Source organism: Neurospora tetraspora, assembly GCF_033439725.1.
Source record: "Neurospora tetraspora strain CBS 560.94 chromosome Unknown B0H65scaffold_1, whole genome shotgun sequence".
Taxonomy (NCBI): domain Eukaryota; kingdom Fungi; phylum Ascomycota; class Sordariomycetes; order Sordariales; family Sordariaceae; genus Neurospora; species Neurospora tetraspora.
Genome location: NW_026944383.1, coordinates 2,096,283 through 2,123,771, shown reverse-complemented (window position 1 = coordinate 2,123,771; position 27,489 = coordinate 2,096,283). Strand labels below are relative to the sequence as shown.

At 52.0% G+C, this 27,489-nt stretch overlaps 11 protein-coding genes and 1 non-coding gene across 12 annotated transcripts; 9 read left to right on the top strand and 3 right to left on the bottom strand.

Annotated features, from left to right (window-relative positions):
- Positions 1-315: 315 nt before the first annotated feature.
- B0H65DRAFT_19230 (putative GTP-binding protein) lies at positions 316-2,220 on the bottom strand. The gene is made up of 4 exons (XM_062821660.1): positions 1,969-2,220; positions 1,828-1,899; positions 1,241-1,726; positions 316-1,033 (listed from the first exon to the last, which is right to left on the bottom strand). Exons 1-4 carry the CDS (start codon positions 2,041-2,043, stop codon positions 479-481), a joined length of 1,188 nt encoding a protein of 395 aa, XP_062685998.1. The 5' UTR covers positions 2,044-2,220; the 3' UTR covers positions 316-478.
- Positions 2,221-3,216: 996 nt separating this feature from the next.
- Positions 3,217-4,435, top strand: B0H65DRAFT_19216 (PPPDE putative peptidase domain-containing protein). Its single transcript, XM_062821658.1, has 2 exons — positions 3,217-3,455; positions 3,530-4,435. The coding sequence occupies exons 1-2, from the start codon at positions 3,357-3,359 to the stop codon at positions 4,370-4,372; spliced, it is 942 nt and encodes a 313-aa protein (XP_062685997.1). The 5' UTR covers positions 3,217-3,356; the 3' UTR covers positions 4,373-4,435.
- An 823-nt stretch (positions 4,436-5,258) lies between these two features.
- Positions 5,259-5,377, bottom strand: B0H65DRAFT_t7. The gene has a single exon. It is a non-coding gene; the product is annotated as a tRNA-Leu (tRNA).
- Positions 5,378-6,385: 1,008 nt separating this feature from the next.
- Positions 6,386-8,781, bottom strand: B0H65DRAFT_19167 (uncharacterized protein). Its single transcript, XM_062821655.1, has 4 exons — positions 8,118-8,781; positions 7,530-8,024; positions 7,284-7,458; positions 6,386-7,222 (listed from the first exon to the last, which is right to left on the bottom strand). Exons 1-4 carry the CDS (start codon positions 8,365-8,367, stop codon positions 6,691-6,693), a joined length of 1,452 nt encoding a protein of 483 aa, XP_062685996.1. The 5' UTR covers positions 8,368-8,781; the 3' UTR covers positions 6,386-6,690.
- A 279-nt stretch (positions 8,782-9,060) lies between these two features.
- Positions 9,061-9,602, top strand: B0H65DRAFT_19172 (uncharacterized protein). The gene is made up of 2 exons (XM_062821656.1): positions 9,061-9,091; positions 9,180-9,602. The coding sequence occupies exon 2, from the start codon at positions 9,261-9,263 to the stop codon at positions 9,534-9,536; it is 276 nt and encodes a 91-aa protein (XP_062685995.1). The 5' UTR covers positions 9,061-9,091; positions 9,180-9,260; the 3' UTR covers positions 9,537-9,602.
- A 1,855-nt stretch (positions 9,603-11,457) lies between these two features.
- B0H65DRAFT_19133 (uncharacterized protein) lies at positions 11,458-12,880 on the top strand. The gene is made up of 4 exons (XM_062821649.1): positions 11,458-12,021; positions 12,082-12,158; positions 12,225-12,302; positions 12,360-12,880. Exons 1-4 carry the CDS (start codon positions 11,907-11,909, stop codon positions 12,675-12,677), a joined length of 588 nt encoding a protein of 195 aa, XP_062685994.1. The 5' UTR covers positions 11,458-11,906; the 3' UTR covers positions 12,678-12,880.
- A 582-nt stretch (positions 12,881-13,462) lies between these two features.
- B0H65DRAFT_19135 (uncharacterized protein) lies at positions 13,463-15,610 on the top strand. Its single transcript, XM_062821650.1, has one exon. The coding sequence runs from the start codon at positions 13,585-13,587 to the stop codon at positions 15,409-15,411; it is 1,827 nt and encodes a 608-aa protein (XP_062685993.1). The 5' UTR covers positions 13,463-13,584; the 3' UTR covers positions 15,412-15,610.
- A 788-nt stretch (positions 15,611-16,398) lies between these two features.
- On the top strand, positions 16,399-17,063 carry B0H65DRAFT_19127 (uncharacterized protein). Its single transcript, XM_062821647.1, has one exon. The coding sequence runs from the start codon at positions 16,494-16,496 to the stop codon at positions 16,971-16,973; it is 480 nt and encodes a 159-aa protein (XP_062685992.1). The 5' UTR covers positions 16,399-16,493; the 3' UTR covers positions 16,974-17,063.
- Positions 17,064-19,460, top strand: B0H65DRAFT_19128 (uncharacterized protein). Its single transcript, XM_062821648.1, has 2 exons — positions 17,064-18,779; positions 18,856-19,460. The coding sequence occupies exons 1-2, from the start codon at positions 17,153-17,155 to the stop codon at positions 19,332-19,334; spliced, it is 2,106 nt and encodes a 701-aa protein (XP_062685991.1). The 5' UTR covers positions 17,064-17,152; the 3' UTR covers positions 19,335-19,460.
- A 76-nt stretch (positions 19,461-19,536) lies between these two features.
- B0H65DRAFT_415586 (uncharacterized protein) lies at positions 19,537-20,274 on the top strand (the record flags this gene model as incomplete). The annotated part of the gene is made up of 1 exon (XM_062823994.1): positions 19,537-20,274. One exon carries the CDS (start codon positions 19,537-19,539, stop codon positions 20,272-20,274), a length of 738 nt encoding a protein of 245 aa, XP_062685990.1.
- A 2,438-nt stretch (positions 20,275-22,712) lies between these two features.
- Positions 22,713-23,519, top strand: B0H65DRAFT_562743 (uncharacterized protein; the record flags this gene model as incomplete). Its single annotated transcript, XM_062830212.1, has 2 exons — positions 22,713-23,185; positions 23,378-23,519. The coding sequence occupies 2 exons, from the start codon at positions 22,713-22,715 to the stop codon at positions 23,517-23,519; spliced, it is 615 nt and encodes a 204-aa protein (XP_062685989.1).
- A 1,583-nt stretch (positions 23,520-25,102) lies between these two features.
- B0H65DRAFT_562739 (uncharacterized protein) lies at positions 25,103-26,672 on the top strand (the record flags this gene model as incomplete). Its single annotated transcript, XM_062830211.1, has 2 exons — positions 25,103-25,327; positions 25,400-26,672. 2 exons carry the CDS (start codon positions 25,103-25,105, stop codon positions 26,333-26,335), a joined length of 1,161 nt encoding a protein of 386 aa, XP_062685988.1. The 3' UTR covers positions 26,336-26,672.
- Positions 26,673-27,489: the final 817 nt, after the last annotated feature.

The window sequence follows — 27,489 nt, the reverse complement described above, 5'->3', positions numbered from 1 at the left end:
CTGTGATACAAGACCGGCATCGTTCCATGCCGCGTAACAGCGCACCTTGTAGGAAAAGAAGCAGACAGGGGAAGAAATGCTTGGTTGGCGGCTTGGTTAGTGGAGGAAAGGAAACGGTGTGCCTGACCACAACGAAATTGAATACTCGGATAATAAAAACTTTGGATGGGGTACATGCACCTTTCTAACGTAACGTCTTGCCACAACAGTTTGCGCAAGGGCAGTATGGTTCGGAGTCAGAAGGCACGATCCGATGAAGAGAGAGAAGGCACGAACCTGTCAGCCCCGTGAGATGAAGGTGTGGGAAATTCATCTCAGACTGTGCAACACATCGACGAACGACTGCGATAGTGGCAAGGAAACACATGGTTAGAAGACACACAGAGCCAACACATATCCAAATATTAACAACTAACGAAGTGAAGGGGAGTCTCTTGGGAATCATCATTCATATGTATTGACAGTTTACGTCTATAGCTTAGCTCTTGGCGGCACCAGCCTTGAAGAGGACGATATCACCATCCTCAACGACGTAATCCTTGCCCTTGGTCATGACCTTGCCCTTGGCCTTGACCTCGGCTTCGTCACCACCGAGCTCCCTGAGGACGTTGTAGTTGTAGACGACAGCCTGGATGAAGGTCTTCTCGAAATCAGTGTGAATGACACCGGCGGCCTGGGGGGCCTTGGTGCCGTTACGGATGGTCCACTGGCGGACCTCATCAGGACCGGTGGTGAAGAAGGAGCCGAGGTTGAGGGCCTTGCGCATCTGGACAATGATCTTGGGCAGAGCGGAGTCGGCGCCAACCTTCTTGCACTCCTCGGCAGCCTCGGCCTCGGTCTCGAAGCGGGTGAGGCGCTCCTCGAAGGAGACGGAGAGGGGAATGATGGGATCACCCTTAGCGTGCTCGTTGATCCAGGCGGCAATCGCGGGAAGATGCTTGTTCTTCTTGCGGATGTAGTCGCGCTCGGAAAGGTTGACGAGGTAGACGACGGGCTTGGCAGTCAGAAGGAAGAGAGGGTTGATGACCTCGATCTGAAATCACACAAAGTTAGCAGATGTTTCGATAACCAATAGCGAAACATGATGCATAGTGATTGATGGAAGGGGTGTCAGGATAAAGTTTTTGTCTCATGTATCCTCATTGAGGAATCGAAGAGCTGGGTTTATAATTCAGGCCTTGGGCCTTTTATCATCATTCAAGGATTGGGGTGTTGTGCAAATGGGGAAATGGTTGCTTACCTCCTTGGGACCCCAGGTGCCCTTGCGGACCTCCTTGCCGTCCTTGAGGTGGGCCAAGATCTTCTCGATAGTGGCCTCTTCCTCCTTCCACTGCTTCATCTGAAGAGACTGACCGCCCTGGCGGGTCTTCTTCTTCTGGTTCTCAAGGGCCTTCTCGACGAACTCGATATCCTTGAGACGAAGCTCCTCGCTGATGATGTCAAGATCACGGGTAGGGTTGACATCACCCTCGACGTGGATAATCTCGGCATCATCGAAAGCACGGACGACCTGGAAGATGGCATCGACGGCGCGAATGTGGGACAAGAAAGCGTTGCCGAGACCAGCACCGGTGGAGGCACCGCGGGTGAGACCGGCGATATCGTAGACAGTCAAGTTGGCAGGGACGCGCGACTTGGGCTGATACTTCTCGCACAGCCAGTCGAAGCGCTCATCGGGGACGATGACGCGGGCCTCCTCGGGGTCGATGGTGGCATAGGGGAAGTTCTGCGCGCGGGTGGGTGTGTTAGTTTCGGGTTATCTTGATCGTCGTCGTCGTCGTCGTCGCGGTCGGGGTCGGGAGCGGGAGCGGGAGGGGGGTCGCTTACGGCAGGGTTACCAAGGTTGCACTTGGTGATGGCCTGGAAGAGCGTGGACTTGCCGACGTTTGCCAGTCCAACCTAGAATCGGCATCGAGAACAGTGTCAGCGGGGTTGGGGGAGATGGAGCCTAACCTAGGCGCAACCCACAATGCCGCTCTTCAGGTTGTTGCCGGGACGGCCCAGGAGGATCTTCTCCTCCACGACCTGCTTCTTGGGAGGCATCTTGTTCCGTTTGCTATAAGAACGGGTGGAGATGTAGACGAAGGTGCAGTCAAGCCCTTTTCTGTTTGGTTGAAGCGAGAGGGGGAAAGAGGCAGAGCGGAAGCTGCGAGAGCTGGAGCTAGCAACAGCTGCTGCGACTTTGGTTCGGAGGAGGGGTAAAGAGGAGGGTTGAGAAGCGAAAAATAGGGATCTGAGCCCTAGGTGAGGAGACGTTTTGACGGTTGCCAGTGGGCTGAAAGGCTTACTACCCCCGCCCAAAAAATACACAACGTTTCGGTAAAAGTGTGAAAAAAAGAAAGAGGAAGGTGAAAGAGGGAACAAGGCAGATCTGCAGCAGCCGCTAAGAAGGACAAGTCAATGTCTCAAAGCCGGCTTCCCTAGGAATTGTTTGGTAATGGTCGATCGCTTGATGGTCCAAGGTTGTTTGAAAGAAAAAGAACAAAAAAAGGGAACAAGAACCAACGTTGTCAATTTGCAAGGACAAGTGGTATTTTGTTTTGGGGGTTTTTCTCGTTTGCGAGAATTGGCTGATCCAAAAAGATCACAGAGGGAAAAGGGCAAATGCAAATTTTTTTTTATCGGCCCTTGTTTGAAAACAACTCCGGCCCGAAGCCAAAAACATGGATCGTGTCAGTCCCGTTTCCAGCTCGACGGGAGTGGGGGGTCTTTTTTTGTCCTGGAAGATCGATTCACCGATTCAGGCCCTCGCCCTGAGCGGGGTGTTCTCACAGGCGGCTTCCCTGCTGTGATGACGCTCTACGACGACCACCCCGGCACCTGTCCGCGCAGCCCTTCGACGCAGCTGCCAGCCGCAAAGGTGCGAGATCTGCACCTACAATGTCATTCATTGACTGCTGCCATCTCGTCCCGTCGTCGTACAGGAAACACCCCAGATGGAGCAAATTGGAAGCATTTCGGGTCGTCATTTAGCCTGTCATTTACGCATTTACATCCTACAGCTACATGCCTTTTCAGACAATACATCCAACATTATCTACGTGTCCATTTTCCATCCTTCATTTTCGCCTGCTGAAAGCGTCCGTGTTCGCAACTGCATCGTTTCCATCGACCTTCGCGATAAGCGCTTATCGAGCGGTTGGGAGCTGAATACGTAGCTCTTTGTCACCAAGGGTCCGAGACCTGTCTTGAATCGCCAACTTCAGGAGCCGCATGCGCCGTATGAAGCAGTGATCGATTCTTCAGCAAAACGACTTTATCTACTTGTTTTCGCCCGTTCGAGGAGTTTCAACACTCCGGTCCCTGGTCCTCCATCTGTCGATCTGAGCGGGGGAGTGCTGCTACGAATCGTCACCATGTCAAGCAAGAAGTCGCACAAGACTGCAAGGCCTCGCCCATCGACCCAGTCAATCCAAAAGACTGAGATCCTCATCAATGTCTACGATCTCCTACCAGTACGTTATCATTCTCTCCGTCTCCCCCATTGCTATGACCGGTACTAACCAGCTCTCTTCCTTCGCTCTTCTAGCCCGGCCGCATCTCCAATACCCTCTGGTTCATCGGAACCTCCCTCCTCCACTCCGGCGTCGTCATCAACGGCCGCGAATACGCCTACGGCGGTCACGCACACCGAGGCAAGACGGGCGTCTACTGGACGGCGCCCCGTACCGAGCCCCCCGGCGGCACCTTCCGGTGTGAGCTCCTGCACGGCTTCACGCTCGCGACACCAGCCGAGATCGACGCCATCATCCGCGAAGTGTCCGAAGAGTTTCTCGGGACCGCCTACAACCTGTTGACAAAAAACTGCAACCACTTCACGTCGCACCTGTGCCAGAAGCTGACGGGGCTTCCAGGGCCGGCATGGCTGAATCGCGCCGCCAGCATCGGCGTGGCTTTACCGTGCGTGGTGCCCAAGGACTGGATCGAGCCGCCCGAATATGATACGACGGACGGCGAGCTGGTTGATGACGTTGATCATGGCGATAGTGGGCGTGGAAACAGTGGGCAACAGGGGCATGGTGGGCGGGACAAGAGAGAGGAGAGGAGGGCGGCGAAAGATGAAAAAAAGAGAGCTGCGAGGGAGGAAGATGAAGAGGAGCTGTTGGCGGACGAGCGATCAAGGATGTTGAGCAGCTCGGGGGAGTCGCCTACGCTTGTGGATCTGGGAAGGGAAAGGGACCGCGAACGGGCAACGACAACATATAATATCGGTAATGACAATGAGAGGGGGGGTGAGGGGCAGTATCGGGATGATGAGGGGGAGGCCGAAAGTGGGAAAGGGAAGGGGAAGGCGGCGGCGGTGGCGGTGGCTAGGAGAGATTCCGCTGGCAGAACGCTACCGCCTGCGGAGAGAGCACCGACTTTTTCTTGAGATCGAGGTGCTGGGATGGGATCACTTCATTCTTATTTGGGGCCAGGTTTCTTTTCTCATTTTTCATGCATCGCTTGGAGTTTTTGGATCGGTGTTTCTGTTCGGGTTTGGTTGTCTTTGGGGGGCTAGCTACGCGCTTCATCAGCTTCTCTTTTCCTATGATACCAATGGCGCATCGTTGCATTCCATCTTGGCCCAGTGAATCCGCTGGACAAGGAGAGCCAGCATTTGCGGGTCTGTCTTCCAGTTCGAGCTGTTTTCTTTATTCTACGCGTTGAGTTGCACTTTGCCTGGGTAATGAATGCCATAGTACTTGTTCTCTACTTCAGCCCCTGGACGAGTGGTCGTAAGGACATACCGAACAGATCCAGTATGATGCACCTTCGATATGCTTCTTGATGCATCACCCCGTCCTCGACATACACGTCAGGCCTACAAAGTCGGCGGCTGACTACCTGCATTTCGAGCTACATAATATGATGTTTACGAAAAGTCAAATCCTACATAGGGTCTTGGTCAGGTATTAACACCCAACCACAACACGTATCGCAAGTCTTTCCGCAGCCTTTTGTGATCTCTCGCGGGAGTACCGTATATTTTTTCCAAATTGGGATCTGGGTAGGTAGGCACAAGACCTATCTGCTTTTTGACACCTTTAACCTTCCCTCATGCCTACCTTCCCAGGTCTCAATTCGCGAGTTTCTTCGGTATGCAAAGCGGCCAACGGATGCCATCATCTCAACCTCGCCATCCAGCCCATCATCCATTCATCGCAACAATGTTTCCAACAACCAGTCCAAAAAAAGAAAAAAAGGTTGAAACATCCCGAAGTTGAGAGTACGAACAAGAGGGCAAAATAAGGAGAAAAATAAAGCAAAAAAGAAAGTGACTGGAGTGGGATTCGAACCCACGCATCTTGCGATACTAGAATGCACCTCACCTTATGAGTGAAGAAGAATTTGGAGTTCTTGAGTCTAGCGCCTTAGACCGCTCGGCCATCCAGCCATTGGAAGATTGTTGAAGTTTTGGTCAGATCCACGAGTTTATATGGAGTCAGTCTTTGGAAGGTCAGCGTACCACCACACAACTAAACAATGAAGAATGCATAACTCTCGACGGGAGATTACAACCAGAGAAGAATGAATGTAAAGAGAGACTGCTAGGTAGGTGTCGACATGGAAACTTGTACAAGTTGACGAGAAAGAAAAGAATTGATGCACGAAACGTGGATGCAAAGAAGTGGAAGGTAGGCACAGGACGGTAACTAGGGTAAGTACATGCATGGCATGAGGGCGACAGCAGCTTGAGGATGGGCGGGATGCATCAACACGCGCATATGCATACTCGCGTTATCATATTGAGCGGCCGAAAGACGGGAATAAACCGAACACGGATAGTCCAATATCGCTCGTAGTGGCTTGTGGGAAAGGCCGTCGCAGAACTGTGATAGGGATCACATTAATTGAGAAGCACATCGATCGGCCAGAGTCTATCAGGGATTTTCCTATGCCAGGAACTGCTTAGGAATTGGGTTCAGAGGGGGTAATAAAGACGCATTGATGCGTGCATAAGAATATTCCGAAGGTGTGATGTATTGGACCGTGGGTATTCTCACGAACATTCGAGGCGGGTGGCCGCGATGCATCAAGCATGAGAGACGCAGAAACATGTTCGACATTGTCGCAGTCTGATCTAGATTCCCTTTGCGAGGGGGGGAGGGTTTGCGAATTATTTCAACATCCCTTGACGCGAGAAAAAAGTACATCTGACCCAAGTTGATTATACCCGATCTTGGATATGCATTAGGAGGATCAGATAGTTAAAGATTGTCACTTTATGTTGAAGACAGGGTAATGCGATTTACATACTTGAGGTAAGTATCTTGCGCATACATATATGTAAGCTCTGGATGGGTTGTAACTTGCATTGTTTGTCGGTTGGAGAAACAAGCATTGCCGACATATGCCAGGCTCCTCTTTTCGGGCGCTCGAGGGGTTTTCAGTTCACTACACAGCATCTTCGACAATGACATAACTGAGGAAGGGGCACAAGACAGCGAGGAAGACCTAGAGTCAAGCTACGAATGATATTGCCAGCGAGACATCGGAAATTTCCTATATCATCACTGGGAATCCAATGGGATTAGGTCGATTATCCTAGATATGGACACATGGTGTAACCAAGCTTCAAAATATCCAACAAGCACCATTCCTTTCTCCATCTGCATAAATACCACTTCTAGACCATCCCCTTTCTTCCCATTCATCCATCCCGTTCTCCCTCTGTTGCAATTCTCAGGGCAATCAAAAAAGAGTCACCTAAGCAACAACCGGCGCAGCAGCACCCTTCCCCTTCAACGGCCCCGCCTCTCCCCTCGCAACCCTCTCATTCCACACAACCATCTGCTCGCAAAACCCATGCAACGTATCCGTCACACCCCGATACCCAATTCCACCCTCCTCCACACTCTTCCTCGCCCTGCTGTCATCGCAAATCGTGTACGCCGACACAGTGAACACAGCCGGCTGCAACATGGCCAGATCGCCGGTGGGCTCCTTCCACCCGAACAGCTTGGTCAGCACAGGGAAGTTGATGATCAGGTTCGCCCAGCCTTCGATCGCGTAGGCCAGGATGAGCATGAGCACGGGAGGCGGGTAGGTCTCGGTGATAGGGGTGAGGGAGAGCGTGCTGATAATGGTGTAGAAGTCGCGGAAGGCGATGGGCGGGCCGGGATCGGTAACGAGGAGAGGGCGGCCGGCGCAGGGTGGGGGGACGGGGCGGACGGAGGGGTTGAGAGCGGCTTCGAAGAGGAGGTGGGCGATGGAGACGTTGCGGGAGGAGATCCAGTTCCTGTTTAGGGTGTCAGTTGAGAATTCAGTGAGTTTGGAGAGGTGGAAGATAGGGTACTGACTGGATGACGTGCGGCGTCCAAGAGACAATGCCACCGGCTTTGAGAGTTGGACCAAACGTTACGTCGTTCTCGACGTCTCCAAAGATGCCGTTGCCGGGACGGACAACGCCGGTACGGAAGCCTTCTTGGTTGGCAGCGCAGACCAGACGTTCGGCTTCAGCCTTGGCGCGACCGTCTGTTTCATTTCACCATTGTCAGCAAGAGTTGTTTACCAGTGTTTCCAGTCAGGCGTGGGATGAGACTTACAGCTGCCAAAGAACTCATCATGAGGCTTCAACGGCTGATCAAAGTCATCCTCGTTGAACACTTGGACATAGTTGCTCGCCAAGCTGGGAAGAGGCCATTTCCAAAACTTCATAGGCTTGACGGCAACGGAGGCCGACGAGGTGGCAATGAAGATGTCAGCGCCGGCCTCCTTGGCAGCAGCCAGGACGTTGGCGGTACCGCCGACGTTTACGCGAGCGACACGGTCATAGGTCTTGATGCTCCGTTCACCGGGACGGATCGCGGCGGCAGTGTGATAGACGGTCAGGGGAAGACTGGCAACAGACGCAGGCCACGGCTTGGAGAAGGCCGCCTTCACAGAGTCGGGCGAGGTGATGTCTGTCTTGATGATGTCGATCTTCCTGGCCACACCAAGAATTTCGGGACGACGAAGAGGAGCAAAGTCAACGATCCGGATGCTCTCCGGGGACTGTCCACGAGCGAGCAAGTGTGCGACGATGTCACCTCCCACAAGACCTATCGTGGCGTGTTAGTTACGGTTACCCCTTTTCATGCTTCTCGGGCACGGGGAATTTCGAGCTGGCATGGCTTGTGAAAACACAAACTGACCGGAACCGCCCACAACGACGTATCGTCTGTCCAACTTGGGTGGGAGGTGTTTCTTGATATCGACGGGGTTCTTCTTGACCCGTTCATATGTCTCCCGCATATACTCCTTAGTCCAGCGGTTGGAATTGGGCGACAGTTTCAGGGCCTCGGGTGGGACCGTTCTCATGGTCCTGTTGACTCCATAGACCCAGAGCGCACCGACGACAACGACTGCAAGGCCCAATGGCCAAAGACTGAGCCCTTCCGCCATGATTTCTCGTGGCTCGTGATGGCCTTGTCGTTGGAGTAACTTGGAGATGTGAGATCCCGCTGCCTGTCTCGAAGGTCGGGATTCTCAAGACGTTGTGCGTCTTGAATAGCAGCCGTGGCAAGCAAACGCAGACGCTCTACTGCTTGCTGCGCACGAAAATGAAGCCGTTGCCGATGTTGTTTAACCAGAGATGAGGATTCACGCTGGTCGTTGCGGTTGCCTCCTCCTTTCATTCATCAATATCCGCGTATCCGCGGCGTTCCTAGCCCAGACTATCTGTCCCCTCAGTAAGCACAGTTACCTGCCCTGTAGGTAGTCTGGGCCTGAACAAGGATCGGCCGCGTAGATCTAGGGGTCGCTACCAGATGGAAAATCCCTGATACCCTTCTGAAGCCGCGGCCCATCCGGACATTGATGCGCTGCAAGTTCTGCTGCCTACGGGCCGAAGGCGCCGTGAAGGTCTAATCCATTGGAGGCAAACATCGGACTTCATTATCACCACATCGCGTTTGAGGTCCGTGGCGTTTTCTGTCATAAAGAAAATGTGATATGAGTGCAAACACAACGAAAAAGAAGTCATGTGGAGAGTAGCGTATACACATTGCTTGCCAAGGACCCCGGATTTCACTTACATGTGTTAACTTGGAGGCAGCATTGCTCTCCCAACGAACTGACTTGACATGGAGGCCACACAAAGGGACGGGGGCGCGTATAGCAAACGACCATCAGAGTATGTCAGTATGTGAAGTGGACTTTTGTCCGAACACAGCGCGCCGATTGCCGATATAGCGCAGTTCAAAGCGTTTTCTCACCTTGTGTGGACTGATAGAAGGTCGTCAGGGACACCGGTGCAAAATGTTTGAATATCAGACGAGGCAGCGCGGCTGTTGGTGATGACTACCATCAAGATTTTTACCATGGCGGTAGGAGTGTGCGCACAAGGGGTTGCAGGGTGTGCACAAACACTCTCCAGGGACCGAGATCATGAAAAACATTTGCCCTTCGTCGCGCTTGTGCTTGTCGCTGTCGCTCGCTCAAACTTGTGCTCGACTGCTCGGCGTTTGGACATTGACGTTGGGCAAGGCGTGGTCTGTCGTCTGTTGCCCCCCGAGATGAGGTTGCAAAACGCTGGAATGCGTCGAGACCAGTCCGGTTCGTCGGATCTTTAGCGCATCTCGGCTTGCGATAGCGAGGTGAACCGTCGCATCAAACTCTCGCCGTTACGAAAATCGCAGGGCGTCCCACTCTCACACAGAGTCGATCACCTAACCATGGGCACATGATTCGTTTGGTCAATTTCTCATGTCCCACAGCAGTCCGCACGGAAATTTGGCGAGAAAAATTTGTATTGGAAATGCCGACCCGACGTTGTGGAATCGCAACCCATCCGGATGATCCAGGTCTGCCAGGGAGAGCGGGAGAGCCGCGGGAGAGAGAGGTTGTACCTTACCAACCATGCAGTGGAAAATGATGGTCGACGGGGAGCTCCTGGTGACGGGAACCGCTCACTGCCGCTGACCTCACCTTTTCTCTCTACGAGCCAATTACGCCCTTTGATTGGTCCACCCGTCACCAGTGCTTTAACACCGCTGTGCGCTGCGTGCCTGCCCGTCTGCACAGCTGCAGCGTCGGAACTTGCCCGATCACCTACCGCCGGGTGGGACCGTATATGATGGACGTGCCTTCCGCCACGTGCATCACGTGTGGAAGTCGAGTCTGAACTGAAGTTGGTGCTGACATTGAACTGCAAGCGACGACGGAAGGAACTCCAAGCGACTCGGACGGTTTCACTGTCGGTCATTGAAGGATTAACGCAACAAAATAATGTGGCTGATGTTGTGGCTTTGTTGGTGTTTTGACATCGTCACATCGATCTCAGCTGGGCAGGCAAGCTGGGCTAAAGACGAGGCTCCACAACTCGATCTACGCAGCGATTGTGACTTGTAGCGGTGACTTTTACGAGACGACACTACTGCCATGTAGAGACACCTCGCCTTCGCGTCTGCGAAAACACTACATATCAGAAATATGAGACTCAAGTAGGTACGGAATGCAACAGTTCGTCCCAAGTTCGTTCGATGGACAATGGAATTGCTTTGACCGCCCGCGCTTGGGCATGACTACAAAGATGCCATGACCATGCCAACCCGCGCGAGAAAAAAGAGGAATGCGGGCGGGTTGTTGGCCAACATTCCCATGCCATCCGAGCAACTCCCAAGCGAAGGGCCATTGGTGCCATTGGTGCCGCATCTGTTATCTTTCTGGTTGGCCCGCGAACCGAACCCATGTCTCTTCGGGATTTCCCTTTCCTGATCCGCATTGATTGGCCTCAAATACACTGTGATGTGACCGCCCAGTCGAACGCCCTGGCCCGCGTCTGATGTCGGGAGTGGAGCGTGGAGGGGGCCTGTGTGGCTTGAAAATGAAGGCCAAGGAGGCCAAGGAGCATGGGCGTGATACAAGTTCTCCCAGATTTTTCTTTGAGAATGAAATGTGACGATGATGCCGCCATCGCAACCAGAAGCCGTCGGTTTCACCCATCGGAGCCATGACGAATCGAGCAGCCGCGTGACCGTGAAAGACGGGGCCAAGGAGACAGGACCGAGGATTCAGGAACAATGTTGTTTTGCATGGGCTCATTTAACCAGCTGCATGCTAGCGTCGGTGCAAATCGGGTTCCTGAACGGCCGCCTCTCCATCGCATCCAGTCTTTGGGGAGTCGCCGGTGGATCGTGAAAAGTGACTTGCCCCACCGCCGAGAACGGGCTCAGGTCTTGGGCGGTCTTGAGCGGTCTTGGATTCAGCGCTCTCGTCCAGTCCGGCAGTCACACCAGCCACAATTCTGCCCACTGTCCAAGAATTGCCAAGCCAGCGTTGCAGCGGATTTGCAGCCAGGCGTTTTGTCCCGTTTTGCAGCGGAGCGCAGTCGGTGTCAGTACTAGCCCATCGTGAGTTCGTGTCGCCCTCTTCCCGCCTCTGAATTTACACCTCTGGCCAGGCCGTGAACGCGCGTGCCGGGAGCCGGGATCTATGACTCTGTGTGTCTGTCCCCGATTTGTATGTACAGCGAGGTACCCAGGCTACAACGTTGACGGTGTGCAACCGTGACCCGGACGCAGCAGGTGGAAAGGCCGAGCTCCAAAAAACTCGCAGCAGCAGGAGCAATTAAACCCGACACTCGTCCTGCGTGCCTTCCCGTTTTGGGCTTCTTTCAAAAAACCGGGGGTGCCTTCCCGTCCCAGAATCGTTTCATTTCAAGTTCTTGTCGACACCGACCGCCGCGGCCTTCCTCTGCAATTAATACTCGCCTCTCCCTTCTTATCTCTCCTCCCTCTCGTCTCTTCTTAGTTCTTCCGTCTGCTTGTTCTGCGAACGCCACATATTCCCCGCCTTCACCCATCTCCCAGATTTTTAATAACTAATCCAAGCAATATCCCGTCCGGGTTTTCCGACATCGATACATAATAGTATCTACCTCACACCACCACCACCACAACAACCTCAAATCATCACACATTCACCTCCCACCGCCAGTCACCATGCGTCAGAACATCATCTTCGTCGCGCTCTCCGCGCTCACCGCTGCCGTCGCCGCCCAGTCGTCCAACAGCAACCTCACCGTCCCCGTCGACTCTGTTGACCCGAACACGAGGAGTATGTAACAGTTCCCAAAAGTCGTGTCACCTTGAGATACTAACGCCGTCCTGTCATTAGACCAGTGGTGTGTTGCCCAGTACAACACCTGCAAGATTCTTTGCGGCATGTCTGTGTCGAGCAACGACTGCGACATCGTATGTTTTCACCACCTGGAGTACCGCTTAAGGAAGCATTACTGACCACAGGTTCCCTCTTTACAGACGACGCTGAAGTACGACTGCACTTGCAGCTCTGGCGATTCCCCGGCTCTTGAGGACTACACTCAGACTGTTCCTACCGTAGGTGTCCCCCGATTTTTGTTCTTGAAGCAAGGTTTCTAACGCGGCGTCCTATAGTTCATGTGCCAGACCGCCTACTCTACCTGCATCACCAACCACGCAAACGATGCCATGGGCCAGGACAAGTGCAAGGCGGACATCTTTGACAAGTGCGGTACCCAGGACCCCAACAAGGCCGTGATCAAGACCAGCTCGTCCGCCGCCCCTGCCTCCACTTCCGCTGCCAAGCCCACCTCGTCCGCCGCCGAGACTTCCGCTGCCGCCGCTTCCTCGACCTCTGCCAGCAGCTTTGCTGCTCCCACCAACGCTGCTGCCTTCCTCGGCAACGGCGTTGCTGCTGTCGCTGCCGGTGTCTTCGCCGCTGCCCTTCTCTAAAGCGGTGCAGCGTATGAAGGAATGACGGACGTTTAGTACCTCGTTGCTTTCCAAAAGTTTACTTTTAGGTTTGCTTTAGATGCGACGGCGTTGACGGTTATTTTCAGTTCTTTGTATCCACCCAAAGGGACCCTCTAGGAAGGCTTATCTGGTCCGGCCGGGGACCGACCAGATGATCAGGCATACATCGCGGCGGCAGCATCCACCTTGGACACAAGGCAACAAGTTGAAGGGAAGCATTAATACGTACGCAGACCGCTTGATGAGAGGAGGTCAGGTGTGGTTGACAGAGCAGAAATGGGCAATTTAACGCATAATTTCGGTGGCAGGAAAGTACATGAGGGGTCTTGTACGCGCGTGGTTTGGTGCCCGTTTGGTTTGAGGATGAGAGACAGTCAAATACCCTTTATCTTAATTCATAGTTGTGACCCTCTATCCTTTGTTTGAACCTCATTGTGAGTGCCGTGTCTTGAAAGCTGAGGAAATGGGATATAAATAAGTAAGTCAGTCCTCTTTGGCTCGCTTTGTCGGCAACTGGTTGTTTATACAGCCCTTTGTCTGCTTTGAGTTTTTGCTGATAGAACTCTTTGGACAGGACCATACTTAGCAGAGATGGGGGTTGTTTTAAAACAATGCGATTGTGAAAATAGAATTTCTATTTTCTGGCCCGCTTTGTCAGTAACTGATTGTTGATACAGCCCTTTGTCTGCCTTGGGTTGTTGCTGATAGGACTCTTTGGACAGGACCGTACTTAGCAGAGAGGCTGATTGCTTTTAAACAATCCGATTGTCAACATAGCATCTCTGTTCATACCTGCTTGTTGTTTGATCATCTTGTTTCGATCTTTGAAAAAAGTCACATACCTTGACAAGTGCCATAACGGCTAATATATACTCACAACGAAAAAATGCCACCTAAAAGAAGAGCAAACGGAGCGGCCCCCGGCCAACCAGCCGCCCAGAGACAACGATTAGCACCAGCAGCTCCCGCTCCCGCTCCCGGCCCCCCTCCTCCTCCTCCTCCTCCTCCTCCTCCTGCCCCAGGCTCCAGGTCATTCGCTGAACTTCCGGATGAGATCAAAACGCAGATTGTGATCCACTCCCTGAGCATCTTCGACAATATATGCGCTTTCCGGCTGTTCTGCTCAGGCTGGAGGATCTGCAATTGGTCGCGAGGAGAACCCCAACTCGACGAAATCTTGAGGAAGCTAAGAGTGGACGTGTACAAGCCAGCGCCAGAAACACTGGGAGTGCAGTTAGGGGAGGGAGAAGAACAGTATTTTGGAGAGTTGGAGAGTTGGTTTGCGGGACACTCGAGGAGAAAAGTGCAGTGTCCACTCTTTCAGGAGGGTGCACATGGATTTGATAACAGACACTGTGAACAGTGCGGATGCGTTCCGTTTGAAAAGGAGGTGCTGTTGGAGGGCGGTGCGGCGTGGGATATGGAATGGGAGGGGAGGTTCGATCCATACGCAAGGGGGCGGGGAGGGGTTTGGACTGGGAGGCTTAGGGAGGGCATGGCTTATCGTCCAAATGAGCCATGGAACCGATTGGTTAAGCCGGCGGAGGAGACGGGTATCCATGCCTACTTGAACAGTATAAGGAATACGAGGTACGGGAGGTTTTTGACGAGGGAGGTGAAGAGGGAGAGAGCGCTTAGGCCCGACAGGTTGATCGTTTTGCAACAAAGGCCGTGGAAGTGGCTCGGAAGATTCACGGAAAGAGGGTTGGGAAGACGGGTGCGTAGCGGGCTCGAGGGGACGATCACTTGGGGAAATGAAATGGTCGGATTCTTGCCTTTCATCGAAGGGTTCACGGAGAGGTTTGACGACAACGGTTATTTGAGGGTGGCCACCGGTGCGCCGGCGTCCACGGCTGCTGCCGCTGCCATCAAAGCCAGACCCTTTGACCAGGTAAAGAAGCATCTCTCCCCAGAACCCCCTAACCAGGAGCCGTGGTTTCTATACAGACATATCCGCCATCTCATGATCACCAGCAATCCCTGTCTCAATTTTACTACAGGTATTGACTACGAGCGTTTCGGTACCATTCCTCCCACAGACCCACCGGTAGGCACGGTGCTGGCTAATATGACAGCGGTCCAAGGCCGTGTGTTTTTCGAGCACATGGTGCCATTGTACGTTGACTACCAGGCCTTGACAAATCTCGAGACACTCTACCTCGACTTGAGGAACATTAGAAAACGCAGCAGCGGCACCACGCTGTTCCAGATGAGAGAGGTATTACAGCTGGCTCGAAGGCTCGAAGGAAAGAACCTGCGATTGCTCGTCATTGCAGGCCTGCGAACTCATGGGGCGGCTTGGTGGGGGGAGAGAGAGCTGGACATCGAGGAAATCGAGGGAATGGAGGAGCAGAATCCCGGGGACTGGGATGATGTCAACTGGCTTGTGGAATTTAGGAGGGCGTTGAGGCCCGGGGGAAAGCTGATTCTGGTTGACGCGCATTCTCATCATTTTCCTCGCAATCGATATCGGCCATGGATAAATCCGCGGAACGATCCTGGGGCCACGCCACATGCCGTTAACGGTCTTATAGGTATGGGTGGGTTCCCAGCTTTTCTTAACAATTTCATTGACAACGAAGCCAACAACAACGAAGTCAACGACGACGAAGTCGACGACGACGAAGGTAACGACCCAATGGAGGAATTTTCGGAGGAAATGACAGCATCGGAGGAAGCAACATCGGAGGAAGCATCATCGGAGGATTGGTAGCATGTCACCCCCTACCCGAAGCACCCAAGAAAGAGAGTCTGGCTTAAGATACAACAAAGGCAACAACAACGACGACAACAATCGTCATAATGCGTAGCATATATTACATAGAAGGTTGGAAAGGTCAAGCAGCAGTCTAGTTAGCGGTATATACAATCAATGACAACATCAGGATGTTAGATGAGGATATTGCTTGTAAAATGAGAGAGAAGCAAAAATTCCGTACGTAGACAAAGTGACTGAACAAAGGCTGACATAAACGTGGACTGTCACCCTGACTGATGTACTTGGTGATCGTCGTGTGTCTGCTCCATGTATCGTTGAATGGATGGTAATCCTGGTGGTGATCAGTCAACGTCAACCATAGTGTTTTCTTGAGACAGGGAAGCTCTCTGTCTCTAATAAGAAGGCAGACAACTACAGAGTTGCCGTAACAGTTCAGGTCGAGCGTTTTGCGCAGGTAACCGCGCAGTGCAATTTACAAGCCCATGGACATAGGTTCGTGGTTCGTCAACCACAGCTTTTCGGGTTCCTGTTCCTGAGTTTGACATCCCGATCCCGAAATGATAGGCACCATACATAACAGGCACACCATGTGCAGATACTTTCGGGAGCCAGGGCGACCAATGACCATCAACTTTTGAATTCTCAATGGTCCATATACCAGAATTGATCTCGAACATGGATGCCGTATGACTTCTGGAGGTTCAACTATCAATATGTGACAGGTGCCATGCAATGCGGGGAACAGCTTTGTTCAACCCCAGTGTTTAAATATCTTGAGGTCAGACAAGATACCCAACCCTCGCTTCGGGTTCGAGTTCCGCATGGTCAGTTTTCGAGTGAGTGCCTGACTAGGTCGTCCGGTCCATTCTCAAAGCCTGAGTGTGGATGCCCAAGATGAATAAGAGAATCGGGTCGGGTCGGTGGTGGTCGTCGAAATGGAAAATGGTGCATCGAACATCGACGCGATAACCAGGGCGACCTTTCTCGTCCATGACCTAGGTCAGGGCCGTTTGGCGTGGACCGATTGGCTGTGGTGATGCCACTGGCCAACGCCGTCAAGGAATCTGCATCCTGCAATGCTCATTGGCCAGCCGATCATATGGGTGTCTTTCCATTTGCGGTGGTGTGGGTTGGCAGTTGCTGAAGGTGCGTCGCCAGTCGCTCCTGCCTTGGTGGCAACCACTCGTGAGAAATCACTGCAGTCGCACTTTGGGTCATTTGGACCACTTGGAGAGAGAGGTGCCTGCCTTGCTTTACGTGCCTTCCACTTGCGACGAGTCAAGCCTGCATTTTACTCACTCAGGCTGGCAGCGGTGCCGGGCATCTATCGGCTATCGACGTCCCTCCGACTTCCAAAACCTTCGCCGTCTTCCATCCCGAGTCCACGGTGCCAGGTTGGGTCGAGGTCCAAAATGCGTACCATACGCCCCTCTGACCCCTCGTCTGAACTTTGCCTTCACCTTCATTCACTCCTTGCCCCAGACAGTGCTCGGGTTTGCTTTACGACACACAGGCTCTCTCACTCTTCTTCCTTCACGCCCCGGTCCTCCTCGTGAAACCATACTTCGCCGGCTGACAAAGACAAGCCGCCGCTTACATTCCTCACCATAACCTCACCTCAACCTCACCTCTAGGGACGTCACGCATCTCAATAAAATCCCGGTAATCAAGCGACACACAGCAGTTGTGATGGAAAAAAGTTGCCTACAGCCGTCGCAAGGAGTTGTGGTTCGTTATGGCGCCTAGCAAGGACTCAAAGCGGGGCTTGAGAACCCCAGAAAGCAACATCAACAATAGTAATACGTCGAATGCCAACGGAGGAGGCGGCAATGCCAGCAGAGACTTTCGCCATCCCGGCCTTTTCTTGCCTCTCTTCGGCTTGCGCCTTTCTCCCCGCCATAAGCGCCATATCGCGACCGAGCGGGATCGCATACTGTCGGACCTTGATCGACACTCACACCTACGCCGTGGGCGGACGTCGCCCCCAGCATCTTCTGTGGACGTCGAGCTGAAGCCTTTGGATGATCGACAACCGAACATGAAGTTCGCTCTGCGGCCCGGTTCTGCAGTCGCTAAGCTCGAACAGCTCATCCGGCGCCGTTATCAAGACAAGGGCCATCCTATCGCCTCAGCTGCTCACTTCGCTTTTTATCTGGACGGCAAATTACTCAATCCTGAGCATGTGCTCCCTCCCACGCCTTCCAAGATCTGGTACCGCATGTCCAGGTCTTCTGCCGAGGTTGACCAGTGGAAGTTTAGTCAGTACAAGGATGCGAACAACCAGCCAATTCCTCCAGAGCTTGCAACTCAACTCGTTCAGGCAATCGATACAGGCGCCACGGTAGGCGAGTTGAGACGCAAAATTGCGACTTTTATGTCCATCTCCGATCCGGACAGGGTCTTGCTGGTGGCCCGAGGCGGAACACGACCTGGTCAATTGCAGGGAGACAGCTGGGTGGTCTCTGAAGTCAAGCGACACTGGCTTTGTTGTTGGATTAGTTATCACATTGCGCGGACGAACGCATATGCTGTGATCAATGGCCTGGGAAGGCGCTACCTCTATCATCCCGAGTCGCATTACTTCTACGACGGCATGAGTGTTAGGCGCTGGCAGCATCACCTTGATACTCGCCTGTTTCGGAATGTCCGCTCACGGGGGAAGACTGGTTTCAATGCCCACTGGTCAGAGCTCATTTTGACGCTCGACGATACGCGTGTCAGTAAGACTACACGCGTTTGTTGGGGGAAAACGTATGAGGTCGAACTTCCCGGCCAGACAGCCAAAATCTTTTCGACCGAGGAGGCTTGGCTCCTACCCGACGAGACCTGCAGCGTCTGCCTTGACAGCAAGAATTTGAGCCTCATGGCATACAAGATTACATCTGGATGCGAGCACAAACCAACTATTTGCAATGCTTGTTTGGGTCAGTGGATCGCCTCGGAGCTGGAGACCAAGATGTGGAATCGGATTAAGTGTCCAGAGTGTCCCAAACCTCTTCAGTTCGCAGATGTCAAGAGAAACGCATCAAAAAGCGTTTTCAAACGGTATGATGAGCTGGCTACCCGCGCAGCCCTCGGAAACATTCCCAATTTCCGATGGTGCAAATCAGCCAAGTGTAGCTCCGGCCAGATAGACGATGTCAGATGCGTGCGCTTCAAGTGCAAGGCCTGTAAGACATCACATTGCATTAAGCACGACGTACCCTGGCACTCTGGCGAAACATGCGAGGAGTATGACAAGCGCAACATCCAAAAGAAGAAAGACGAAAGGGCATCCGAGGCAGAGATCACCAAATCTAGCAAAAAGTGCCCATCGTGCAACAAGGCCGTCCACAAGTTTTCTGGTTGCAATCATATCACCTGTAAGTTCAATTTATTATGCTCACTCTGCTCATCTTTCTGGGTAACCGGTTACTGACTGTATTTTTTTTTAAACAGGTATCTGTTCTCACGAATGGTGCTACATATGCCTCGCCCCGTTCCAGCGAAACGAACACGGCTTTCTCTATTGTCGTCACAAACCCGAGTGTACGGAGCGGGATCCATTCGTCGACCTGATAGACCCCCAGAATGCGAACGCCGACCCCCGGACGTTTTTCGAAGCCGCCAACCACGGGTTATTCCCGCCACAATTTCTCAGAAACCGCCTCCGAGTTGTTCGTGGCAGAGCTGCCCGACACCATCTTGGGGCCGGAGCCAACGAACCAGGCCCGGGGCAAATGGGGCGTGAACCTATCCGCCTTCACCCCGACATGTTTCTCCCCCCTTGGATCCAGGAAGTAGACCAAGGGATGTTTGCGGGTGTTGCCGGTATCGCGGATCATGTTGCGAACGGTAACGGTAATGGTCGCGACCCCATGCATGATCTGAGGTTGTTGGCGCAAGATATGAGGGTAGCACGGAGAGAGCGGGCTTAGGTACTCCTTCTCGACGAACCTGGACTTAAACGCATACAACATCAATCTCCATAGCTTCAGTGCCATGATCCTTGCCTCTCCAGATATGTGGGCGGCGTTCGTTGCCTATGAATGGACGCGCAGGACTGGTCATCCTCATCCGCCCCCTCCTGGACCCGAAGGAGCTCGCGACAATGATTTCGACGAAGAGTTTTCTGAAATAATGTGGGACTTATGGTTCGACATTGTTGAAGAGAGTGAATTGATGGAAGATGATGATGAACCGGTGTTCTTTGGCCCACCTCGACCTCCGGCTTGGTTTCATTGGGTGGCTGGCCACGGCGAGCCGCCAGTCTTCCCAGCTGGTCTTCTACCTATTGGTAGCGAATTCCAGGTGGATGACCTTCTTTGGGACGGCGCATTCCTGATTCTCCCTCAGGGTCCCGTCCCTGAGCCACGCGATGTCGATGATTCAAGCGGTCCTTTCTGGGCTCCTCCCTCAGTGACCCCCCGTCAACATCATTTCCTCCCCAGAGAACATCGGACACGCGATGAAGACGAACTCTCCTTGCAAATGCTAGAAGAGGGCACAGCTGAAAACCGAGTTATTGATCCTCTGGACAACCTCTTATTGGATCGCCCCCCATGGGCTCCTGACTTCCCTCCCCCTCCTCGAGCGACGATCCGTGATGTGGTGAATTTGGTCGAGTCAGAACCCCCGCTTCCTCCTCCAGGCTGGCAAACTGCGCTCACCCTCCTTCGACCCTGGTTTCACGAAGCGCCGTGGAGATTGGAGCCCGTGACCCATATTCCCGAGCACATTATCGGGCAAGATGAGCTAGGGCTGTGGGTCGATGATGCTGTGGAGGTTCTGATCAGGCGCAACAGGACGCTGCTGCAGTTTATTAACTTTGATATTCGTCAGGAAATGACTGCTGCACTAGACGTACCTCGAGCTTGAGACATGCGTTGAGAAGCGAAGCTAAGCAGCCTTGTGTGTGGATTGAGGCGTCCATCAAGATGGGAATTACGATCGTAACCAGCATAGCCTATATGGCATCGCAACAACGGCATGTCAAACTTGTAACTGTTTGCGAGTGTTATTACTTGAGCTTTACCCCTTTAGGTCAGGTAGCGAATGATGGACATCAAGTAAGGCTTTGACCGAACGGAGTCCTTGTCCTTGTCCACAACCATTTGAAGGATGGGAACTTGTATCTTGGTGCCAAAGAATATCAATGTGGGGGGTCTTGTAAATATGTTTTATTCTCCCGGGTTGGAGCACACTGGGGATACTGTGTCATATGCTCCTGGGATGTATAATAACCTTTGGTGGCACATACTGAGCACTACTTGGAGTGCAAGATCTGGGCGATCGACCAAGAGACGTCCTATGCTTCAGTACATAACTTAGCCATAACTTATATCGTCGTCCAGTTAGATATGTGTAATATTCATCGCAATCCGAAACCTAACCATCGCCTTCACCTTGACTAAGCCGAATGGACATGATGACCGCAATCACTCACACGCAACGTGTCCATCCGCTATATACGTGAACGTACATAAACCCCTGTTTTCCGGTTGATGTGTGCACTTCACGCCATGGCAAAAGCGGAACCTCGAATATACCCCGGGGTTCAAGATGTGGTCACGCAATAGGTAACTTTCTCGACCCAAAACTCCAAACCCCCCACCACGATCAAACACCTATGATTCCACATCCTCCTTTATAGGCATATGAGCAGAGCCAAATAATCACATACAACCATACCCACTGGAAAACTCGGGATCCCGTCCGCTCTCCCATAGATAAGCCAGTGAGGGCCAGACTAGTAGTTGGGTCGGTGACGACCAGCGAATCCCTGGTGTTGTATGTTTTTTTCTTCTTCTTTTTTTTCCTAATCTTTTGCTTCATATCTTTTTACCATCTTCATTTCATGGTCTCAGATGTGTCCTGTCTGGTCCGTGTCCTTTCTTCCTTTTTTTTTTCTCTCCTCGTGGTGGATATGTGTCGGCTGTTGACGAGGTTTGAGGGAGTTGCGGTTCTTGGCTTTGGGTCTTAACGCGCGTTCTTATGATGATGGGGCTTCTCCCGAATGTGTGAATCAAATCTTGAAAAAAAAAAAAAAAAAAATTTATCTGGTCGTTGAAGGGCTTTGCTGCGGAAAGGACACTGGTGGATATCACGCTCACGAACGCTCCGAGTGGGAAGTGTCCTGGTAGAGGTAGGAAGGATTGAGAGGTTTCTACCACGTGGAGAGAAAACAAAAATCAAAATAACACTCCTCTATCATTATAACCGCGCTATTCTGTTCTTTTCAGTTGCAATTTTGAGCATTTCTAGAGTGGGTTAAAGGGGCAAATAGAGGAGTGTCGAAGGTGAGTTCTCGCTGCGTTTCGTTCATAGCCTGGCGGCCCTTTCCGTGTCAGTGGTGGGCCGGAAAGAGAGAAAGCCGCAGCATTGCATCACATCCATCGTCTTGCGCAAAAAGGCTGTCAAACTTGATGATGGTTTGACGAATTTATTTGGTGAGAGATGCCGACGGTAGGAACCGCTGCAAGGGATTTTCTCGAGGCGACGACGCGTCGCGACATACCGTCTTATGTTTCAACGCATTTGGTCGTAGAAATGGCACTCGTAGATGTTCCACTTGCCCGCAAGCGGCCTTGGTAAATCTGGAATCCGCCGTTGAGAAGTGGAACTGTATCTCCCGACGGACGATTTGTTTGGTAGGTGCTGAGGGGAGGGTGGACTTGTGGATTTTCCAAGGAAGGAAAGCAGGTTGTCGGAAGGATTGTGCCTTCCCTAGTACCCGTGATGAAGTGTCAAAGATTTTCACTTGTAGAAGGCGTGACCCGACGGATTCAGGTTGTTTGACAGCCTTGTGCTACCTGCTCCCTGCCGAATGACGGAAGCAGCTTCATGTATGATCTCAGCCGCTGAACATCGCCCGGACGTAACACCTTGGTCAACTATCAATCAAACGTATAGTTCAGCTTTACAAACACCATTTGAACCATCTGTTTTGCGTATATGGCGACAACTCTTCTTAATTTACCACAACATCCCTTGCTCATCAAACACGGATGTATGTGTGCCCTGTACAAGTACCGCAGGCACATGCCACGGCTTGTTTGGTAGCACGGTATTCGGATAAAGAAATGCTTCTATCCCTACAAAACCAAGAATGATGATGGTGATACCGTTGTCAAGGTTTCAAAGAATCATGGAGTTCTTTCAGATTGCATCCAGTTCTAAATGTTTATGTTCTCCTTTCATAGAGCTGGACTTCCCTGGCAAGTCCGCCAGCTCCCTTCTTCCAGTACTTCTTCCTTACTTATCTCTACTTCATATCATCCAACCGCCAGTCCTATCCATATACTCTGATTTGAGAGATGAAGCACACTTTCTCTGCTGCCTTTACGGCCCTTCTCCTGCTTATCCTGACGGCTTGCGGTACTACGGCCGCCCCAACCAAAGAATCAACCAAAAAGCCTTTCTCCTTCGCCTCATGGGTTGACGATCTTTCCCGCCCTGACATCGTTGCTCTAACGCCTGAACAGGCTCTCGAGGCCTATAACGCTTCTCGACACAGCGCCGTTTCCAAACGGGAGGGGGCCGGGGGCGTTTCCAAACGGTGGCCCGAAGGGTTAGGCATGTGCTTTCCTTCAGACATGCACGCTCCGGCTGACGATGCAGTTGCAATCATTGCTCTATTCGTAGAGAAGGGTCAGGAAAAAGTAACTCTCCGACAGGACCCATCCGGGTTCAGAAATGTGATCGGTGTGCATGGGCAGCTCACAGTAGACGCTTACTGTTATAGAGGTGGTCGTAATCAGTGGATGTGCCCTGAGCGTACTGTAACTTGGTGAGTGTCGAATGCCTCTTCTTTTTCTTCTTCTTCTTCTTCTTTCACCATCTGTTTTGTTTCCGTCTTCCTATACCTCCGTGCTCCGTCTTACTTGCTCAAACCACCTACACGCCCACTGATCACCTGAACTTTAAAGAAAAGGCAGGTTTGACAACTTTAAAACTAACATTCATCATTCTATCTGAACAGCCTCATTGTTGCCCAAGCCGTGGGCCACCTCATGGATTCTTGCACCTGGGACAACAGTGTAGGGGGAAGTTATTGGGTTCTCGACAGGGAACTTTTCCTAAACGTCTGGGATGGCGCATTCTTAAGCGTTGAGAATTCCTAACTGCTATTGCGGATGACAGCCGATACCTCTTCCACGTTATGGACAGCGAGTTTAAAACTTCATTGTCGGCATCCGGTCATCGATCTGGTAAAACATGGCGAGGCCGTTCAAAGCGGTGGGCTCATCGGAGTCGGACTATGTCGGTGTCGGACGTCTGCGCTGTCACGGGATCTGCAGTACCCGGAATACAAACAACTGGGCGTTGTAGGCACGGAAACTAGGAAAATTAAATAGGTGCTATGAGCAGTTGGCAAACCTACATCAGACTTGAGAGAGCCTGTTTTCTTTTCCCAGACACTTGCCAGCCAAACCCATAGTATCAGGGAGGATCGGTACCCAACTCCAGCTTCTCAGGAACTTCACAAAAGTAGCACGGGGTGCAGACGTAGGGCAAGCCACACGCCACAAGCCAAAGTCAAGTCAGCAGCCTCTTTGCCTCCTTTCTTTCGCTCCAAGAACTAAATGCGAGAGTAACATTTGTCTCTTCGGAGAGAAAAATTCCTTCCTACATGCATTTTCTGCGGTGCAAGTCGATGAGTCTTAGGGACAGGGCGTGTGAATAGCGAAATCCCAAGGAGATAAGCGGATGAAGCTGCAGGGCACCCTTCGATGCGCCTCTGTGCTTGGCGAGCTGGCCATCGGGGTCCCCGGGCCCCCTTGCGGCTCCCGCGTTTTGCTCATCCCGCATCGCCCCCGCTCTAAGCCGTGCATCACCAACTGCATCCGAACTGCATCCGGTCGGCGGCGTCGGATTTATGCCCCACTTTTAAGACCGGAGCCACGGAGCCGGCTACCGTGTAAACTCGGGATACTGGGATCTGGAGGGTCAGTTATGGGCGACATTTTTATGCCGTGAGGGTACCTAGGCATAATATGTCCCCTTTATGGCGATCTGTAATTTTTTTTTCACTGTAGCAAAAATATTTCTCTGTGTAGGTAGATGAATCTTGGAGGGGGCTGAGGCAGAGATAAAATAAATATGTTGCATAAATTTTGTTCGGGCATATATTCTGCAGTATGTGCTTCTCATTCTACATACCTGTGCATACTTCGATCTTTGGATGCCTGGTTCCTGTGATTGTACGGTAGCAGAATAAATATCGGAAACAACAACAATTTTCACTGCATCTCGACACGTTGTAAATTCGCACGCCAAAACGGACCACACGGGCTTGATGAGATACATGTCGCCCCCATGGTCAAAGAATTCTGTGTTGAGATGCAGCATCACTTCCATGATCTCCGATGCCCATAGATGCTCTCGTCGGATGCAGTACCGTGACGCCGCCAGATTGCGCAACTGTCGGACTTGGTAAATGATGCCTTTCTGCAAAGGTTCATCCAGCGCGCCTTGCGTAGTGGCGGTCCCCGTGATCGTTTATTCGAATTTCTTCGGTCGTGTTAATATAAATACTGAACTTTCTCCCCGTCTAACCCAGTTTTCTTTTTCTCCATCTTCTCTCACATCAACTTCTCTCTCAACTCCAAACAGACCTTACTGTCTACCATCACTCAAATCTCGCTCTCAGATTTTTGCTCTCTAGCAGACCTGACACCCTCAAACAACAAAAACAACGACAAAAATGTCTAACCAAACTAATATCAAGACGACTGAGTCTCTTACTAGCCAGTCGAACACTGGGTCTCTTACTAGCCAGTCGAACACTGAGTCTCTTACTAGCCAGTCGGACACCACTGAGTCTCTTACTAGCCAGTCGGACACTGAGTCTCTTACTAGCCAGTCGGACACCACTGAGTCTCTTACTAGCCAGTCGGACACTGTCATCACGGCTTCATCATCTTCAGAGGTACTTTCCCATTCCCATTCTGTTCTCTCACATGCAAACCAACCTTTGCTGACGATCACCACCCCTCCCAAGACCAACCACAACGACCGACCCATCCGCAAGGAAACCAATCTCTGGCCCAAAGTGAAGGAATACCTGCTCTCCCGCGCCGAATTGGAAACGGACCCCCACACCGTCACCCCGCGCCCCATGTGCGCCCTCTGCGACGAAAACGAGCTCGACATCGCCGGCGTCCTGGCCACCGACATCACCTCAGTCCGCTTCGATGGTGCCGTGCTGCCCTGCAGCCACATGTTCTGCATCCCGTGCCTCAACGAATACGAGGACAACCTCCCGGACCCCAACCCCTACGACGCCGTCTACAACCCCGTCTGCGGCCGCCGCAAGCTCACCCGCGAGTACAAGTGCCCGGCGTGCCGTGCCGACATGCACCACAGGAAGTGCTGGTGCGAGGTCGGGGCTTGCAACCTTCCTTCGTATGACCTTCTCGACGGCGGAGTTGCCGAGTCCGGCGGACAGTGGGTGCCCAAAATGCTGCACCCCGGAGAGAGAAACCAGGAGGAGATCGAGGTCTTGGAGTGGGTCGATCATGACCCTGCCGTTATGGATTTTGAGACTCGCCTGAAGCTCGTGGAGTTGGTGAACGCCGTGCCGACTACCATGCCGGAGTGGGAGGCTGCTGTAGAGGTAGGCTGGGCTGCTGCTACCTCCGAGAACAATGACGACGACGACGACGACGACGATGAGCTTGAACAACACGAAACCATCACAGAACATCAAAAAACGTCCGGGGAACTTAACACTCGCCCCGTCGGCATTACCATTTCCAACGATGCTGATTTGAACGGCAAAATCTACCCCATCATTTTATGGAATCAGGCGATTACGCCTGTGTGCCCGAAATGCGATCGCGAGAGACTGCTCAGATTTGCCTCTGCAATGTTCCCTGTGCTTGAGGAAATGCCTGATTGGTTTAGGCACCGCGGGGTGCAGAAGACGGAGAAGTAAATGTATCCTCGTGCGAGGTACTAGATGGAACCGAACGGGTTAGTGTTTTGAACGAGGATGTTTTGGGCAAGAAGGAAGTGTTTTGGATCACGGGTGGATTTGGTTATCTCTCTTACTGGTTCGCCTAATGGGCCCTCTGAGAGTTTGAAGGAATTTTTCGAGAAGAAAGGAAATGTTTGGGATTATCTGCGAATTTGGTTATCTCTCTTACTGGTTTCGCCTAATGGGCCCTCTGAGAAGTTTGAAGGAATATCGAGAAGAAAGGAAATGTTTGGGATTATTATCTGTGAATTTGGTTATCTCTCCTACTGGTTCGCCATATGGGCCCCTTCGAGAGTTGGTATCATGACAGAATGGCTGGATATTGAGGGAGGATTATGGACGGGGAATGATTGATTTTTTTTTTGACGGATATGCAATAGATTGGCGCAGACAGACATGGGAAGGCGCGAGCCGAACCGCGGATTACGAGGGTCATGATGCTTAAAGTTTTTCTTTCTGAACCCAGTACTGCATATCGGCTTGGACAAGACTACCAAAACCATAGCGCTTGGGTCAATTTGACAGGGACAGGAAAAATCATTTCCTTTTTTCACAACCAAAACATCTTGTGCGCATTTGATCGTCATGTGATTAGGTCAATCGGGTGTTGATGCAATGCTCAGACTGCCTTGCTCCTTCCTTGACAAGTAGCTGCATTAGATACACAAAACGAGTCGATTGAGATAAATTTCTGGTATGCCTTTTACAAACTTGCTCGTCCTCAACAACCTTTCCCCCACTCCAACTTGAATCGTGAGGCTTTATCGTACCACATCCCAAATAAAGTTGGGTTGACATCAACGAGCAAACTGAACCGTAGAACCCCACAACTCTGAGAGTGAACAACGGTAATAAATTAAGAAAATTGTCTAAATACAGCAGATCCAGCCAGGGTTCTACCTCCTCATGTTCTCTCTTTCCATTCATCTCAAAATATGGTCATTTAATCAACGAGTGTCCCTCCCCCCCTCAATCCCCAGGCAAGCAGTCACAACTTTCCAAAACGGATACATATGTCTGTGATATTATGGGTAATAATCGATATGGGGTTCAACGTGGCTTGATTGTGTGTATGTGTGTAAGACTGGCTCTGCAGACTCGAAGCTCTGGCA

What these genes read in the sequence shown, in the direction of transcription:
- B0H65DRAFT_19230 (XM_062821660.1), bottom strand. Translation starts at nt 2,043, where the DNA reads ATGCCTCCCAAGAAGCAGGTCGTGGAGGAGAAGATCCTCCTGGGCCGT. An exon ending in GCAACCTTGGTAACCCTGCC is followed by an intron (nt 1,727 to 1,827) that starts GTAAGCGACCCC and finishes ACCCGCGCGCAG; the next exon opens with AACTTCCCCTATGCCACCAT. An exon ending in GCACCTGGGGTCCCAAGGAG is followed by an intron (nt 1,034 to 1,240) that starts GTAAGCAACCAT and finishes GTGTGATTTCAG; the next exon opens with ATCGAGGTCATCAACCCTCT.
- B0H65DRAFT_19216 (XM_062821658.1), top strand. Translation starts at nt 3,357, where the DNA reads ATGTCAAGCAAGAAGTCGCACAAGACTGCAAGGCCTCGCCCATCGACC. An exon ending in ATGTCTACGATCTCCTACCA is followed by an intron (nt 3,456 to 3,529) that starts GTACGTTATCAT and finishes TCGCTCTTCTAG; the next exon opens with CCCGGCCGCATCTCCAATAC.
- B0H65DRAFT_19167 (XM_062821655.1), bottom strand. Translation starts at nt 8,367, where the DNA reads ATGGCGGAAGGGCTCAGTCTTTGGCCATTGGGCCTTGCAGTCGTTGTC. An exon ending in CGTCGTTGTGGGCGGTTCCG is followed by an intron (nt 8,025 to 8,117) that starts GTCAGTTTGTGT and finishes ACGCCACGATAG; the next exon opens with GTCTTGTGGGAGGTGACATC. An exon ending in TGATGAGTTCTTTGGCAGCT is followed by an intron (nt 7,459 to 7,529) that starts GTAAGTCTCATC and finishes GAAATGAAACAG; the next exon opens with ACGGTCGCGCCAAGGCTGAA.
- B0H65DRAFT_19172 (XM_062821656.1), top strand. Translation starts at nt 9,261, where the DNA reads ATGACTACCATCAAGATTTTTACCATGGCGGTAGGAGTGTGCGCACAA.
- B0H65DRAFT_19133 (XM_062821649.1), top strand. Translation starts at nt 11,907, where the DNA reads ATGCGTCAGAACATCATCTTCGTCGCGCTCTCCGCGCTCACCGCTGCC. An exon ending in TGTTGACCCGAACACGAGGA is followed by an intron (nt 12,022 to 12,081) that starts GTATGTAACAGT and finishes TCCTGTCATTAG; the next exon opens with ACCAGTGGTGTGTTGCCCAG. An exon ending in CGAGCAACGACTGCGACATC is followed by an intron (nt 12,159 to 12,224) that starts GTATGTTTTCAC and finishes CCCTCTTTACAG; the next exon opens with ACGACGCTGAAGTACGACTG.
- B0H65DRAFT_19135 (XM_062821650.1), top strand. Translation starts at nt 13,585, where the DNA reads ATGCCACCTAAAAGAAGAGCAAACGGAGCGGCCCCCGGCCAACCAGCC.
- B0H65DRAFT_19127 (XM_062821647.1), top strand. Translation starts at nt 16,494, where the DNA reads ATGCTCATTGGCCAGCCGATCATATGGGTGTCTTTCCATTTGCGGTGG.
- B0H65DRAFT_19128 (XM_062821648.1), top strand. Translation starts at nt 17,153, where the DNA reads ATGGCGCCTAGCAAGGACTCAAAGCGGGGCTTGAGAACCCCAGAAAGC. An exon ending in TGGTTGCAATCATATCACCT is followed by an intron (nt 18,780 to 18,855) that starts GTAAGTTCAATT and finishes TTTTTTAAACAG; the next exon opens with GTATCTGTTCTCACGAATGG.